This window comes from Podarcis melisellensis, assembly GCF_964234715.1.
Source record: "Podarcis melisellensis genome assembly, chromosome: 15".
In the NCBI taxonomy this organism is placed as follows: domain Eukaryota; kingdom Metazoa; phylum Chordata; class Lepidosauria; order Squamata; family Lacertidae; genus Podarcis; species Podarcis melisellensis.
Genome location: NC_138532.1, coordinates 185,089 through 199,410, shown reverse-complemented (window position 1 = coordinate 199,410; position 14,322 = coordinate 185,089). Strand labels below are relative to the sequence as shown.

General features: G+C 42.3%; 1 protein-coding gene across 6 annotated transcripts in view; it reads left to right on the top strand.

The window, feature by feature from the left end:
* The window catches only part of LOC309358182 (indoleamine 2,3-dioxygenase 2-like), a 74,254-nt gene extending 61,596 nt beyond the window's left edge, over positions 1 to 12,658 (top strand). For 5 of the 6 annotated variants that reach the window (XM_081891082.1, XM_081891079.1, XM_081891078.1 and 2 more), the window contains 2 exons: positions 6,668 to 6,816; positions 7,899 to 12,658. In XM_081891082.1, the coding sequence (XP_081747208.1) occupies positions 6,668 to 6,816; positions 7,899 to 8,251 (502 nt within the window). In that variant the 3' untranslated portion in view covers positions 8,252 to 12,658. The remainder of the gene's footprint in view (positions 1 to 6,667; positions 6,817 to 7,898) is intronic. The other variant, XR_014163356.1, reaches the window with a different exon arrangement.
* Positions 12,659 to 14,322: the final 1,664 nt, after the last annotated feature.

Sequence of the window (14,322 nt, the reverse complement as noted above, 5' to 3'; positions counted from 1 at the left end):
ATTTCTCTCAAAATTTCTTGGGACTTTGGTTTAGATCTCAGTTTCTTTTCTCCTTCTTCCATTTTCTCCAAAAAAAATTCTTTCTTCTCATTTTGTTTTTTCCTCTTTACGGAATTCTGCTGAATTAGGAAACCCCGCATCACGGCCTTGCTAGCGTCCCAAATTGTTCTTTTCTCCACATCTGTTCTCAGGTTTATCTCAAAGTAATCTTTTAATGTTTTTTGGGCCTTCTTATAAATCTCTTCATCTCTAAATAGGGTGTCATTCATTTTCCATTTAAAGGATCCAGTTGTTGTTAGTTTCATCTCCATCTTTACCGCATTATGGTCGGAGCAGGTTTTTGGGCAGATTTCTGTTTTTTTCACTCTTGGCGCCAGGCTACTAGTTACCCAAATTTGGTCAATTCTTGTCCATGTCATTTTTGCTTCAGAGAAAAAAATTCCCTCTCTCTCAAGAGGGTTCCTTGTTCTCCAAATGTCAATCAGGTCCATACTTTCAGTCATTTCAAAAAATGTCTTTGGTAATCTCCCTTCTTTAGAAATCACCTGTCTCTGCGCTTTGTCCATATTTGTAGAGACAACTTCATTCATATCTCCCATCATTACAATTTTATAGTCGAGAAAATCCATTAAGGTCTCATGCAACTTCTTGAAGAATTCAGCCTTCCCTTCATTTGGTGCATAAATTCCTACTATCAAAACTTTTTCTCCTTGAATTTGAATTTCAATTGCCAGGTTGCCTTCCTTGTTCATCCTTGAGTATCATTTTTGGATCTAATTTTTCTTTTGCATAAATCACCACACCTCTTTTTTTTACTTTGTCTGATGAGATAAATTCCTGTCCCAATCTTTTATTTATCAAAAGTTTCCTGTGTATCCTGGCGATGTGTGTTTCTTGCAAACATATTATATCTAATTGTTCTTTCTTTAAAATATGGAAAACTTGGCGTCTTTTTCGGGGAAGGTTCAAACCGTTGCAGTTCCAGCTCAGAAGTTGCAGAGACATTTTGATCTTAAGTACCTATTCCTCCGACTGCTCCAAGTTTTTGTTCTTCCTCTGTTGGTATTGAGGGGAGTCCGAATGATAAGTTTGCAATGTCCGTTATTTCTTCTTCTCCTACCGTTCCTTTCTGCAGATCCTCTGAGTTTTTCTCCAAAAACTGTTCCTTGTCTTGAACTGTTCTTATTTTAAACTTCTTGCCTTTGAAGCAAGGTGGAAACTCCCACCTAAATGGGATGGAGTTTTTCTTCAGCAGGTCTACCAGATCTTTAAAGAGGGTTCTCACATCCAAGATATATTTAGGAATATCCCTGAAAATCTGTGCCTGAGAATTCTGGATGACCAGTGCCTTTTGGTAGTGCAAATTCAATATTCTATCTCTTTCTTCCTTTGATCTCAATGTAATTAGGCAGTCCCTTGGTTTCTTGCCTTGTCTCCTGCCCAGCCGAAAGGCTGTGGTTATTACGATCTCCTCATCTGTCTCCAGTTCATCTTGCCAAAATTCCACAATTTTCTCTGTAAGGAATTCCACAAGGTTGTCCCCTTGACTTTCAGGAATTGATCTTAATTTAAGATTCTTCTCCTTCCTCTGCAGTTCCATTAAGGCCAGAGTTGCATCATGTTCATTCACTTTTTTTGCAATTGGAATAAATTTCTGCCTTGTCTCTTCTGCTGTGCTTTTAGCACTTTCAGCAATTTTTCTTGTTTCTGTGCTTTCCTGTATTAATCTATTTATAGAATCTGTATTAGATGTTACAGTTGCCGTGTTCAAGTCCAATCTTGCTGTCAGATCTGTCAGTTTTTTTGGAATTTTCCACAGACTGCTTTGTCAGTGCCTCCAAAGACTGGTTTATTTTAACCAATGCTTGTGTCATGAATTCCATTGATGCTGTAGTTGCCTTCTCCTGTGCAGCTGCTCCTGATATTGAGCCCCTTTTTCTTTGTGTTTGTGCAGACTTTGTTTTGGATCTAGTTGATATCTCATCCGCTGGGGCACTCATATCCTCAAGGTCGTTCTCACAGGAATAGCTTGCAAGTGGAAAATCCCACTATTTCTTCTTCAATGAAACTGTTTCCTTTTAAACCCTCTAGAGGGAGCATCTGATTGTATCCAAATGGAAATAAGAAACAAAGAAGCAAGGAAACATAGAGCGATGAAAAAGTTCCAGAGTCAAACTGTAAATCCTTACTTTGTTTCAACCAAAAGTTCAACAAAATAGTTCTTCTAAAGTCCCGTAATTTTGTTTCAGATAAAGTCCGTTTTGTATCCAAAGTTATTTTGACAGTTCTCTTTCCCGGTGCCTTACTCAGGCAGCCCGATTCCCGGGGGTTTGGCAGTGAAAGACTTTTTCCTCAGCTTATTTTAATGCAGATTTGCAGTGTCTAAGTATCTTCCCCCCCCCTCCTGCCTGATGGGGGGGAGGTTTGAGTTCGATGTCAGGTTTGGCAGTTTTTTAAAAAAGGAAGATTTCCCTTTTAAATGCAGCTTGTTCTTCCGTTGCTCTATTTAACATGCAGTTCGGGAAGGCAGACTTCCTTAATTTTAGCCGTTCCCGTTTTCAGCCGAATGTCCAAATTTAATGTCCCGTTAAATCCCTCAGTCTTACTCACGGGTGTTGCTGTCAAATCGTAGTTTCAGGAAGGAATCAGCGCTCTCCGTTGATGGCGACGCGGTTTCACTCCACGGGCTGGGTAGCGACTCTCAGCACCGCGCTCACTCCCGATGCCGCTCCGGAGCCTTTAAAAAGGCTCTTTCACAGTACCGGGGGGCGCAAAGGTGCCCACCGAGTCTCCTTGTTCACAGGCTTCAGCGCCTGTGATTTTAGGGGTCCCCCGCTCGCCGTAGCGGGTCAGACCCGAACTCGTGGAGGAGTCCTGCTTTGGAGCTCGAAGCAAGGGCAGCCATTAACGCTGGCGCCGACCGGAAGCCCTCCAGTATTATTATTGCTTGAAGGTTTAGTAGGCAGGTTATCAAAAGGTTCTTTCACAATGGTTTCCTCGTCATTCATCTCTGCTAGCAGTGTGAAAGAGTTTGAAACCGGGATATTAAAAATATCCTTTGTACTTTCAGATTCACTAATTTTTTGTTTATTTAGCAAGAGGCAGGCATCTCAGTTCCTCTGTGTCGTCTAAATCTCTGGAATCTCTGGTACGTTTCCCAGTTCCTCTTCCACAAGCAGGGCTGTATAATTGCTTAGTCATTTCTCTCTTCATGCAGCCGCCCCAAGTTTCAAGGTCAATGGTTGCCTCCCCGATAGAGAGAGGCGTCCTCCTACTTACTAGTTTAAAACTAAGACTAAAAAACTAAAAACTAAAGTTAAAAGTTAATAGGTTTCTATACTCATTAAAACAATCTTTAAAAGATAAATCAGAGAGCTCACACTCACGCTGACTAAGTGCCGTTCGCCATCTTAAAAACTCCCGCAGATATAGTGGATGTTATTATTAATATTGCTGTTGTTATTTCATTTATGGGAGAAGATGCAACTCTGAAGAAGATTGCACATTTTCTATTTGCATTGAGACAGAATGATGTGCCTTGTCAGGGAGATCCAGAACGCGAAGTTTATTTTATGCTTTTACTCAGTGAGGTTTTATTCTGGGTTTTGTGCATTCATTTTTTCCGTTCTATTTTATTTTAACATTACATAACTTTGTTAAAAGAGGAACATGCCCCCTCCTTTTAAAGGGGCATGTCGCGATCTGCCAGTGAAAACTGGAAATTTAACTTAGTTTAGGTTGTAGTTGTTGAAACCTTGGCCCTCTGGATGTCTCTGAACTACAACTCTTGTGAGCCCTAGGAAGCATGGCCAATAGGATGATGGGAGTCGTAGTTCAGCAACATTTGGAGGGGCAAAGGTATGTTTGGATCTCGGGTAACTTCATGTTATACTTTAATAGTGGCAAACTTTTGTTTTGTAATGGTCTGATGACTAGATACATATAAACAAATCTACTATAGATACATATAAACTAATTACTACTATATGGAGGCCTCCCGAAGGAAAGATTCTGCCACGTTTTGGAAAACAATTGCAAAAAGCTGGAGAGACTCCCCAATTGAAATCGAATACTCTATACCCGCTGGAGCATGGGAGGCCTACTTCCTCTCATTATATTCATCAAATCAACTGGTCCCAACTCTGCTTCCTGCTTCAAGTGAATTTGGCAAGGAATGGCCCCCTGTGACCACAGAAGAAATTACTGGCCTTATTCAATCTCTTAAATCAGGGAAAGCCCCGGGTGCTGATAATATCCCACCAGAAATTCTTAAGGCAAATGTTGAATGGTGGGCCCCTGTGCTAGCCGTCTTGTTCACTAGTATAAATCAAGCGGCTATTATCCCCGAGGACTGGGGTTTAGCCATCATCATTCCAATATTCAAGAACTGAGCCAGCTAGCTACAGACCAATCAGTCTATTAAATATTATTAGTAAACTGTACGCTGCTCATTTATGTGATAAATTAGTGGAGTGGATGGAAAGAGAGCATATTCTATCAGAAGCTCAAGCTGGCTTTAGAGCAAAGCGTTCAACTATAGACCAGGCCCTTATCCTTCAACACCTGGCAGATAAATACTCTAGAAAAGGTGGGTCTTTATATGCAGCTTTTGTCGATTTTAAATCGGCTTTTGATCTAATACCAAGGGATAGACTCTGGGAAAAGCTTGGCGCTACAAACATAGATAAACGCTTATTACGCCTTATTCGTGGTCTATACGAAAACACCAGGTGAGGGTAAGATGCGATCAGTCAGGCCATCTAACTAAAGAAATTCAAACGCATTATGGGGTTAAACAAAGATGTGTCCTCGTGCCAACGCTATTTAATTTCTACATCAACTCTCTAGCAGTAAATATGGCGAAAGAAAATGCCCACCCTCCCAAACTGGCAGGTTTGCCCCTCCCTTCTGTATGCGGACGACGCAGTCCTACTCTCCTTTTCCTGCGTTGGCTTGAGGAAGCTTTTGAGATCACTTGCTGACTATTGTCAAGAGGAACAACTATCAATAAATTACAGCAAATCTAAAATTATGGTGTTTTCAAAAAAAAGAAGGAAACACAAATGGAGAATAAACGGTCAACCTATTGACCAGGTAGCAACTTTGGTAGCAACCTGGGAATAACTTTTCAGGAAAGGCTCTCGTGGCACCAACAGATGAAAAACGCCATTGCCAACGCAGGAAGGGCCAATAAAGCCCTTACAAGATTTTTTCACGGGAAAGGGGGTAAATACGTTCCGGCAGCCTCCCAGGTTTTTGCTGCAAAAATACTCCCACAACTCACTTATGGATCCCAGGTTTGCAGTTTTAAAAATTTTGCGCCTATGGCATTTCAAACAAAATTCTATCGGTGTCTATTGGGGATCCCCCCCGTGTATCTAATATAGCTGTCCGCTTAGAAGTTGGACAACCACCCGTTAACACGCGGTTGTGGATTCTAAAGATACACTATTGGTTAAAACTTATTTTTTCCCCGGCCGGTTTGGCTCCTTTAACACTCTTAGACACCTTTCATTCTACCTGGAAAGCTTCCCTGTTTGAAAAGATAAGAAGCTTGGGATTCTCCCCGCAGATCTTGATAGCGGCAGGATATGAGAGAGCCAAAAGTCAAGTGCTTCAACGCATTAGGGACATAGAGTTGCAATGTCATATGGGCAAAATGACATTAGTGACAAAAGTGACATTAGTGCCAGCGCCTTCCATCAAGAGTTTGGGTGTAATCTTTGATGCCTCCCTTTATATGGAGGCGCAGGTTGCAGCTATAACAAAGGCAGCATTTTCCCATCTCCGTCAAGTTAAGTCTCTCTCGCCCTGACCTCACCACTGTGATCCATGTGACTGTCATCTCCAGGCTTGATTATTGTAACTCACTCTACATGGGGCCGCCCTTGAAACTCCAGTGTGTGCAGAATGCCACGGTGAGACTCCTTACGGGGTTCTCGCCGCAGGAGCACATTCATCTGGTGCTATACCAGCTGCACTGGCTCCCAGTGGAGTACAGGATCAGGTTTAAACCTTTAAAGCCCTATATGGCCTAGGACAATTGTACCTATGCTACCGCCTCTTCTGCTAACGGTCTGTTAACACTTTGAAGATCCCGGGCCCCAGGGAAATTACACTGGCCTTGACTTGAGCCAGGGCCTTTTCAGCCATGGCCCCGGCCTGGTAGAATGCACAAGAGACTAGGGCCCTGTGGGATTTGACATCTTTCCACAGGGCTGCAAGATGGAGCTGTTCCGCCAGGCCTTTGGGCAAGATGCAGTTTAACTTAGGTACTTTCCTTTGTATAAAACAAGCCTGAAAGAGGTATGATCAGTGGAAACAGTTGGTCCTGGCAAGTATTAACCACTCTCAATTCCAACCTGATTCCACCTGCTCAGATTTTAACTTGTCTGAATTAATTTTAAGGTGTATTTTAATTAATTGATGTCTATTTTTATGCATGTTGTGTTGTTTTTATGATGTTAGCCGCTCTGAGCTTGGCTTTGGCTGGGGAGGGAGGGATACAAATAAAAGTTGTTATTATTATTATTATTATTATTATTATTATTACTACTACTACTACTACTACTACTATAATTACAATCTAGTATTATTACTACTGCTTATTGGATCTACCATGCAGCTCCTTGAGATGCAATCTCTCACTGCCTTTACTTCCTTTTAGATGGAAGGACACTCCTGCCCTGCCAGAAGGGCTGATCTATGAGGGTATCTCGGACAAGCCTCTGGTGTACTCTGGGGCGAGTGCAGCACAAAGCACCACACTGCACACCTTTGACGAACTTCTTGGAATCCAGCATTGTAGGGAAAGCAGTAAGTCTGTTGCTTTGATGAACTGGAGACATACATGCACGGCACGTGGTTTGTGTAGATGGTCTGTGACAGGGCTGTCCCAAGACATTTTGGCAGCTGAAGTGAACCACAAAATGGTGCACCCCTGCCCCAGGGAAGAAGGAATGAGTGAACATCTAGATTGAGAACAAGAGGAGGGGGGTCAAATCAGCCTTACCTGACAGTTGAATAGGGACTCAAACTCCATCATGGGGTGGGAAGGGGCCCACTCTGAATCATGCCTAGCAGATGCAGAACCCAGAAGACCCCAGAGGACAGCCGCTGCCAGTTCCTTCCTAATCCTATTCACTGAGAGGCCACTGTAGACGCGACACAGTAGAGGAGTCGTTGGTGCCCTGGTGTGCACGTGCTACATCACCCCACCATGTGCACGCTCACACTTGGTAACATAGCAAGCACATGCCAGGGGGCATGGAGATGTAGAGCGTTTCCCCCACAGCATTTGCGCAGAACCTGGTGATTGCGTGAGGCCCCAGGCACCTGCAGTTGTGGGGGCAAGCCGGTACTGCTGGATGAAGGGCTGCCCTGGAAGCAATGGCTCCAGCCTTCATGGTCGGGAACCCTGGTTGCATGGAAACCCACACGTATAGGTGACCAGTCTTCCCTTTTCAATATGCACCTTATAAGCACCCTTCAGATGCTGTAGACAACTCCCATCATCCCTAGCTCACATAGCCCAATGGTTAGGGGAGTTGAAGTTCCAACTTTGGCTACCAATGTAGGAAAGGATCACAGAAAAGAGAGGAGACAAACACACAGTTTATCCACCTGTGGTCTGAAATGGTATAGTTCACCAGGTATGGTTTTATCATCCTGACCTTTATTTATTACTGAGATGGGGGAAATGTTGAGCCTGCAGACATTGTTGGACTCCCAACTCCCATGAGCCTAAGCAGCATGGCCAATGGGCAGAGATGATGGGAGCTGGAGTCCAGCAACACCCCCATCCCACATACTGCATAACAGTACAATATTTATTTATTAACACACACACTGTTGAACTATTAATCCTACTCACTCATCTTCTCTGTGTCCTTTGCTAGCCACATTTTTGCACAGAATGAGGGAGTACATGCCCCCTCACCATCAGGCCTTCATTGAGGAAATCCAGTCCCTTCCCCCACTGAGGAGTCATGTGCTGTCCTCTGGCAAGGAGAAGCTCTGTTCTGCATATAACATGTGTGTGGCAGCCCTTTCTGACTTGAGGACCTACCACATTGCCATGGTCACCAAGTACATCATTTCAGCAGCTCGCAACGCCAAGGCGAAGCCAAGTGAATCCACTTCTCCAAACCCGCCATCTTTCCTGGAAGAGAGAGGGACAGGTGGCTCCGGGGTTCTGAGCTTTCTCAAGAGTGTCCGGAACACGACAAAAGAAGCAATTATAACTTTTTAAAAGCTTGCGCTTTTTCTGCGTTGGGGGTTAAGCTAGGATGGCCAATGACATAGCACTACCCAAAAAACCAAACAACCAAAAAACCAAATTGGCACAAAATGTTTCTGTGCTCATTTATATGTATCAGTGGAAAGGTAGAAATAATTACTATAATATAAATGGAAACTGGATACATCTCATCACAGCAACACCAGATTGACCTAGGAGCTTCCTCAATCTGCTCCCTGGCTGCTGTCAGTTATACAAATATAAACTCTCTCCCTCCCCTGCTCTCACCTTTAGGTGGCAGTGCAAGGATTTCCGCTTGTGCAACAGCACTTCCCCCCATTCCCAGCTCCCATGTGCTCCCCTGCCCTCTCCAAATCTGCTCGGGGTGTGTGTGTGTTTGCGTGCTCTAGAATAAATTCAAGGGGAAGTGAGAAGAGGGGGAAGTTTCCATTGTGCAAGCGAAAGTCCTTGCACTGATAGCATGAGTTACTTAGCTCTACACTGGATGCAACTGTTTCTTTTTAAACCAGACATAGACTTGACTTTACCTACTTAAAATAAAGCACAACTTTTTTGGCCCTGGAAGCACATCAGGAAAACTAAGAAACTATTATGGGTGCCACAGTTTACCACTTTCTCATAAGAGGAGCTGGCAATGCTTAGACCCACCCACCCCGCAAAAAAGCTAGCAAAATTCCTATGCCCCCCACCACAAAGCAGTGTCTGCCCTCCAAAATAGATGCCCCCCAAGCAACCAGAAGAAGCCCTTGCTTTATTTTTCAGGGCTCTGAACAAGCTCCATGTGGTGCTAGGGAGCCCATAAGTGCCAGCAAAAAGTGAATTGAGATGTCACTATCCTTCAAAATTCACACTTCTCTAAATTTTGAGATGCGAAATTTTGAGATCAAACTCTCCAAACAAAAATGTGTTTCACAAAGTTGTGAAAATACACGAATGTGTATTCTGAAAACAAAGGTGTTTGTGAAAATAACTTACAGAAATGCATTATATTAGGGGAAATTGCTTGCAGAAATTACTTTTATTAGGGGAAATGCTCATTTAAATGCTGACTATTTTAAAGTCAACAAATGAATGAAAACTGCACATTCCTTGCATGATAAATCCATCATCCTGAAAGATTGATAGATGAAACCAGAGGCCATTCTTCTCAATTCTTGGTTTTAAGTTAATTTAATTGCCCAGTAAAGGATTTCTCCCTGCTTTGTTTGACTAATCAAGTCTTCTCATGGAGAGGGCTTTTTGTTTCATATGTGATCTGAACAAGACGCGAAATGAATTAAAACATTACAGTCTAGATTCAACAGCTAGTATGTGCATGCACCATGTCATGTCATCAATGATATAGTGGGGGGGGCTGACCTGCCCCTCAAATTTTATTCACGTTGGCAATCCTGGCTACAGCCTTTCCTCCAATACACTTGTTCCCTCCGTTAGGTTTGAGACCCTAAAAATAAAATCTAAACAAAATTGATGAAGCAGCGAGAACAGGTGTCCCAAGTAGGCACACCCAGTTTTGGCACAGCATAATCTTATAGTGGGGCTAATCTGAAAGCTCTTTTGCAAATGGAAAGCTATTCTTTTCCAGACATTTAAGAAAGGTATTGATGAATTAATGGTTTAAAAGATACAGAGCTTTAAAAGCATTATTTTTTAAAAAAGTGAACAGCCCATCTTAAGTAAGGGGAAAGGGTAAGGCCAGCAATTGAACCAAACTTTAATTTTCTGGTATTTTTAGCAGTCATTCAAATTACAAAAATAGGATTCTGCAACAACAGCACATGCCACAGCTTTGGAATCCATTGTCAGTTCTTAGAATATAGGAAGCATATCAGAACCATTAGTCCATCTAGATCAAAATTGCCAACACTTACTGGCAGAAGCTTTCCAGGCAAAAATCATTACCAGTCCTACCAAGAGATGCTGGGGAATGAATCTGGGATCTTTTGCTTGCAGAAGTAGTGAGCTGCAACACTTCCCCCTCTTTTACATGTGCATTCAGATCCTCACTATGGTAGGTATCTAAATTCTTCCCCCACTCTTAAAACAAACAACTTATTAATATTGAACAAAACTATTAAACTGGCAGCTTTCTTTCTTTCTATATGCCCCCATTTTGCATGCAAATTTTGCTGCGTTCTTCCCTCCGATGTCACTCCAGCGCCTGGTGACCCCAGTACATGCACTTTTCCACCCACCCACCCCACTAGCAAATTGTCCTTTATTTGCTCTTCTAAATATGGCAACCCTAACCTAAACTTAAGCTGGCTAGGTTATATAGCAGCAATAAAGATGTCCATACTTCCCCAATTCCTGTTCTTGTTTCAGACCTTACCTGTACTTATCCCCCTTTCCCAACTGTCTCACTGGCATCACTTACTTAACAATTTTATTTTTGGAAGGAGAAGCAGAGTGACATGTCAGACTTTATATTGTCCCAAGACCAATGGAGGTCTCAGGGCCCCAGGGCACCATTAAAGCAAATGGTGCACACAAGCCTTGCCTTTTCTTAAAACTTCCTGTGCACACACCACAAAAATAAAGAATCAATTTTTACAACTAACTCCAAAGAAGCAATTAAATATACGTGATGTTAATAGGAATATCAGCTTCCTAACAATTATAAATCTATTTAACACTGGGTAATCTCCAATCAGGATCACTTAAAACAACGCTTTGCAGATTATTTTTTAATTCTAACTTTTTCTAGCATGGTGTTTGGAAGAGAGAAAAACAGTGATGTTTGAACTCTAAATAAAATGTTCTTTCCCCTGTTAATACAGTATTTTATTTACATTTTTTTATTTCATAGATTAATTTTAGGCCATTTAAGAACAAAAGAACTGCTAAGTGCTAAAAGTTCCCACAATACTCTCCAAAACAGTACCATTTCACAGTACCATATACATAAAAAGGTAAAGGACCCCTGACAGTTAAGTCCAGTCACAGACGACTCTGGGGTTGTGGAACTCATCTCGCTTTATAGGCCGAGGGAGCCAGTGTTTGTATGCAGACAGTTTTTCCGGGTCATGTGGCCAGCATGACTAAGTCACTTCTGGCGAAACCAGAGCAACTCACGGAAATGCCGTTTATCTTCCCGCCGGAGCGGTACCTATTTATCTACTTGCACTTTTTTGCGTGCTTTCAAACTGCTCGGTTGGCAGGAGCTAGGACCGAGCAATGGGAGCTCACCCCGTTGCAGGGATTCGAACCACCAACCTTCTGATCAGCAAGCCCAAGAGGCTCAGTGGCTTAGACCACAGCACCACCCGCGTCCCTACCATGTACATATATGTATACAAATTTGCATTTACCTTGCCTCTCGTGAACACTGAACTGAAGGGAAATGAGTCCCACCCAACATGAAGCAAAAATAAAAGTCAGGAACCAACACTGTTTTTCAAGTATTAGAAGAAATATAGTGCTACTTTTAAATAACAATTATAATTACAATAATAAAATATTCTAACTAGAATGAATCCCTGTAGCCCATAGGAAGAAATATAACTTCTGCAGTAAATGGAGTTTTATTGTTCTCACTTGAGTGGTCTCCATTTTGCATTTGTGTGGCCTCCATCCAATGAGATTTAAATATTACAGAGCATTGTTTTATCCTCATGCAAATTTATCTTACTTGTTAAAAAGCATAATGGCATCCACTTCCATGAGAAAAGTTATTACCAGATCCATTGCAGTACTTTCCATCAAGCAATAAGATTATTCCCATTCAAACAACAATAATTTTATATAAGTTGGAATCTAGATACAAATGTCTGTAAGTTTCTTATCACAATAAATGCAATAGAAATGTGCTTTAAAAATGGGTTGATTTGTTTTAGTTAACTGTTCGTATCTGTTGCTTGGTGAATGTGCTTATATGTAACATTGATGCAAATTCATGATTGCGCAGAAGGGGCTTTGGGTTGCATTCAGGAACATTTCCTTGAGCTTGGTATGGTCAAACATCCACAGATGAAGTTTCATAGATACCCATACATACATACATACATACATACATAAAGGGAACATTGTGTTGACAATGCAATATTGTGAACTGGCCTTTAGAATTTAGAGAAAACACAAAGCTGTTTTCTCTGTGCGTGCAAATATCCATGTCAATTTATAATAAAATATCTGTTTTTCTGCAAGTAGTTTCAATATCCCCTCCCTTAGAAGATGTGATTGTTGAGTACAGAAAGAAGGGAAATCTTTCGACTTCAAACAACATTTGCATATCCTCTAGTATTTGATCCACTGCAAGTAGATAGCTCCTTTTCATGAAGCTGCTCTTAACTGTTCTGTGGAGGCAGATTTTCATATTTCCTAAAACTAGAATAAGCCCCTAAAATAAATAAGAAGAAAATGACCATTGGCCATGATAACTGAGGCTGATCAAGTGGAGTGAACTCATAACTCAAGGTCGTTCACACAGGAATAGTTGCAAGTGGAAAATCCCACTATTTCTGCCTCAATGCAACTGTCTCTCTTTTAATCCTCTAGAGGGAGTAAGTTGTATCCAAACAGGAATAACAAAGAAACCAGGAAGCAAATAGCCATGCAAAGTTCCAAAAGCAAAAGTCCAACCAAAGACCCTACTGTGTTTCAATTTAGGGTGTTACAATTTTTATCCACTAAAGTCCCGTTATTTTATTTCAGATAAATCTTACTTTGTATCCACAGTCTTTTTTGACAGTTCGCTTTCAGGCGCTCACTGCTCAGGCAGCCTGGCCAGAGAAATCGGCAGTGGAGAAATTTCCCCTTCAAAGCTCTTTTCTCTAAGCAGGTTAAATTAAGTCAATTTTCATCCCCCCTTCTCCTGCTCGTTGGGGGGAGGTCCCCTCTCAATGTCAGGTTTAACAGAATTTTTTAAAAAAAGACGTTCCCTTTAAGCACAGCTTACTCCTTTCGTTGCTCAGTCAATCATGCAGTTCCGGGAGGCAGACTTCCTTAATTTTTGCCTTTCCCGTTTTCAGCCAAATCTTCGTAAATTTAAAGTCCCGTTCACTTTGTTTTGCTATTCTTACTCACGGGTGTTGTTGCCAATCGGTAGTTTCAGGAAGGAATCGGCACTCTCCGTCAATGGCGACACGGCTTCGCTCCGCGAACTGGGTAGCGATCCTCAGCACCGCGCTCACACCCGATGCCGCTCCGGAGCCTTTAAAAAGGCTCTTTCGCGATACCGGGGGGCGCAAAGGTGCCCACCGAATCTCCTTGCTCACAGGCTTCAGCGCCTGTGATTTTAGGGGTCCCCCGCTCGCCGTAGTGGGTCAGACCCGAACTCACGGAGCAGTCCTGCTTCGGAGCTCGAAGCAAGGACCGCCATTAGACGCTGGCGCCGACCGGAAGTCCAAAACCAGAGTTACTGTAGTTGGCTTCATCCATGGGCGTAGCCAGGATTTTTGTTAGTGGGGGCAGGCCTTTTGTTAGGGGGTCAGAACCTCAGTTAGCTATGTATTTTTATTTATTTTTATTTATTTGTATTTATTTGGCCCCCCTTGGCCACATCCATGGCTCCATCTATCATACCATTTTGGAAATGCCCTGACCCACCCACCCCAACACTGATGTTGATTTTCTGAGATATCAGGCGCTCAAGTCAAACATAAAGAATCGCTGCTGTTTCTTTTTGTGTAGCCTGTTTAGACTGGAAATTTGCCTCAGTTTTTTATTCTCTAAGGAAGGTTCTGTAAAGTGCAGGATAATGTAGTAGCTCACAGCATGGCAGGATGATCCCAAGAAGCTCAGTTAGTTGGGGACATGGGCATAGCCAGGGGGTGAAGTGGCCACCCCTATATCAAGTAAATAAATAAAAATACAGAGAGTTTGATATTCCAGATGCAATCACACTTCTTCCTTAGAGCAGCCTCCTATTCATTCATTTATTGTTGAAAGATAAATAAGTGTTTTGCAGAAACTAGCAACAACCTTATATATCAAGAAGACACATGTAGTTCATAGTAACTGTCTTTCAGGGCAGTTTGTCTAGGAACAAAAGCAAGTGTTGCTATGAACACTGACCAGTCACTAGAATAATAAGATGAAAGCTGGAGGTGGGGTTCGGGGTG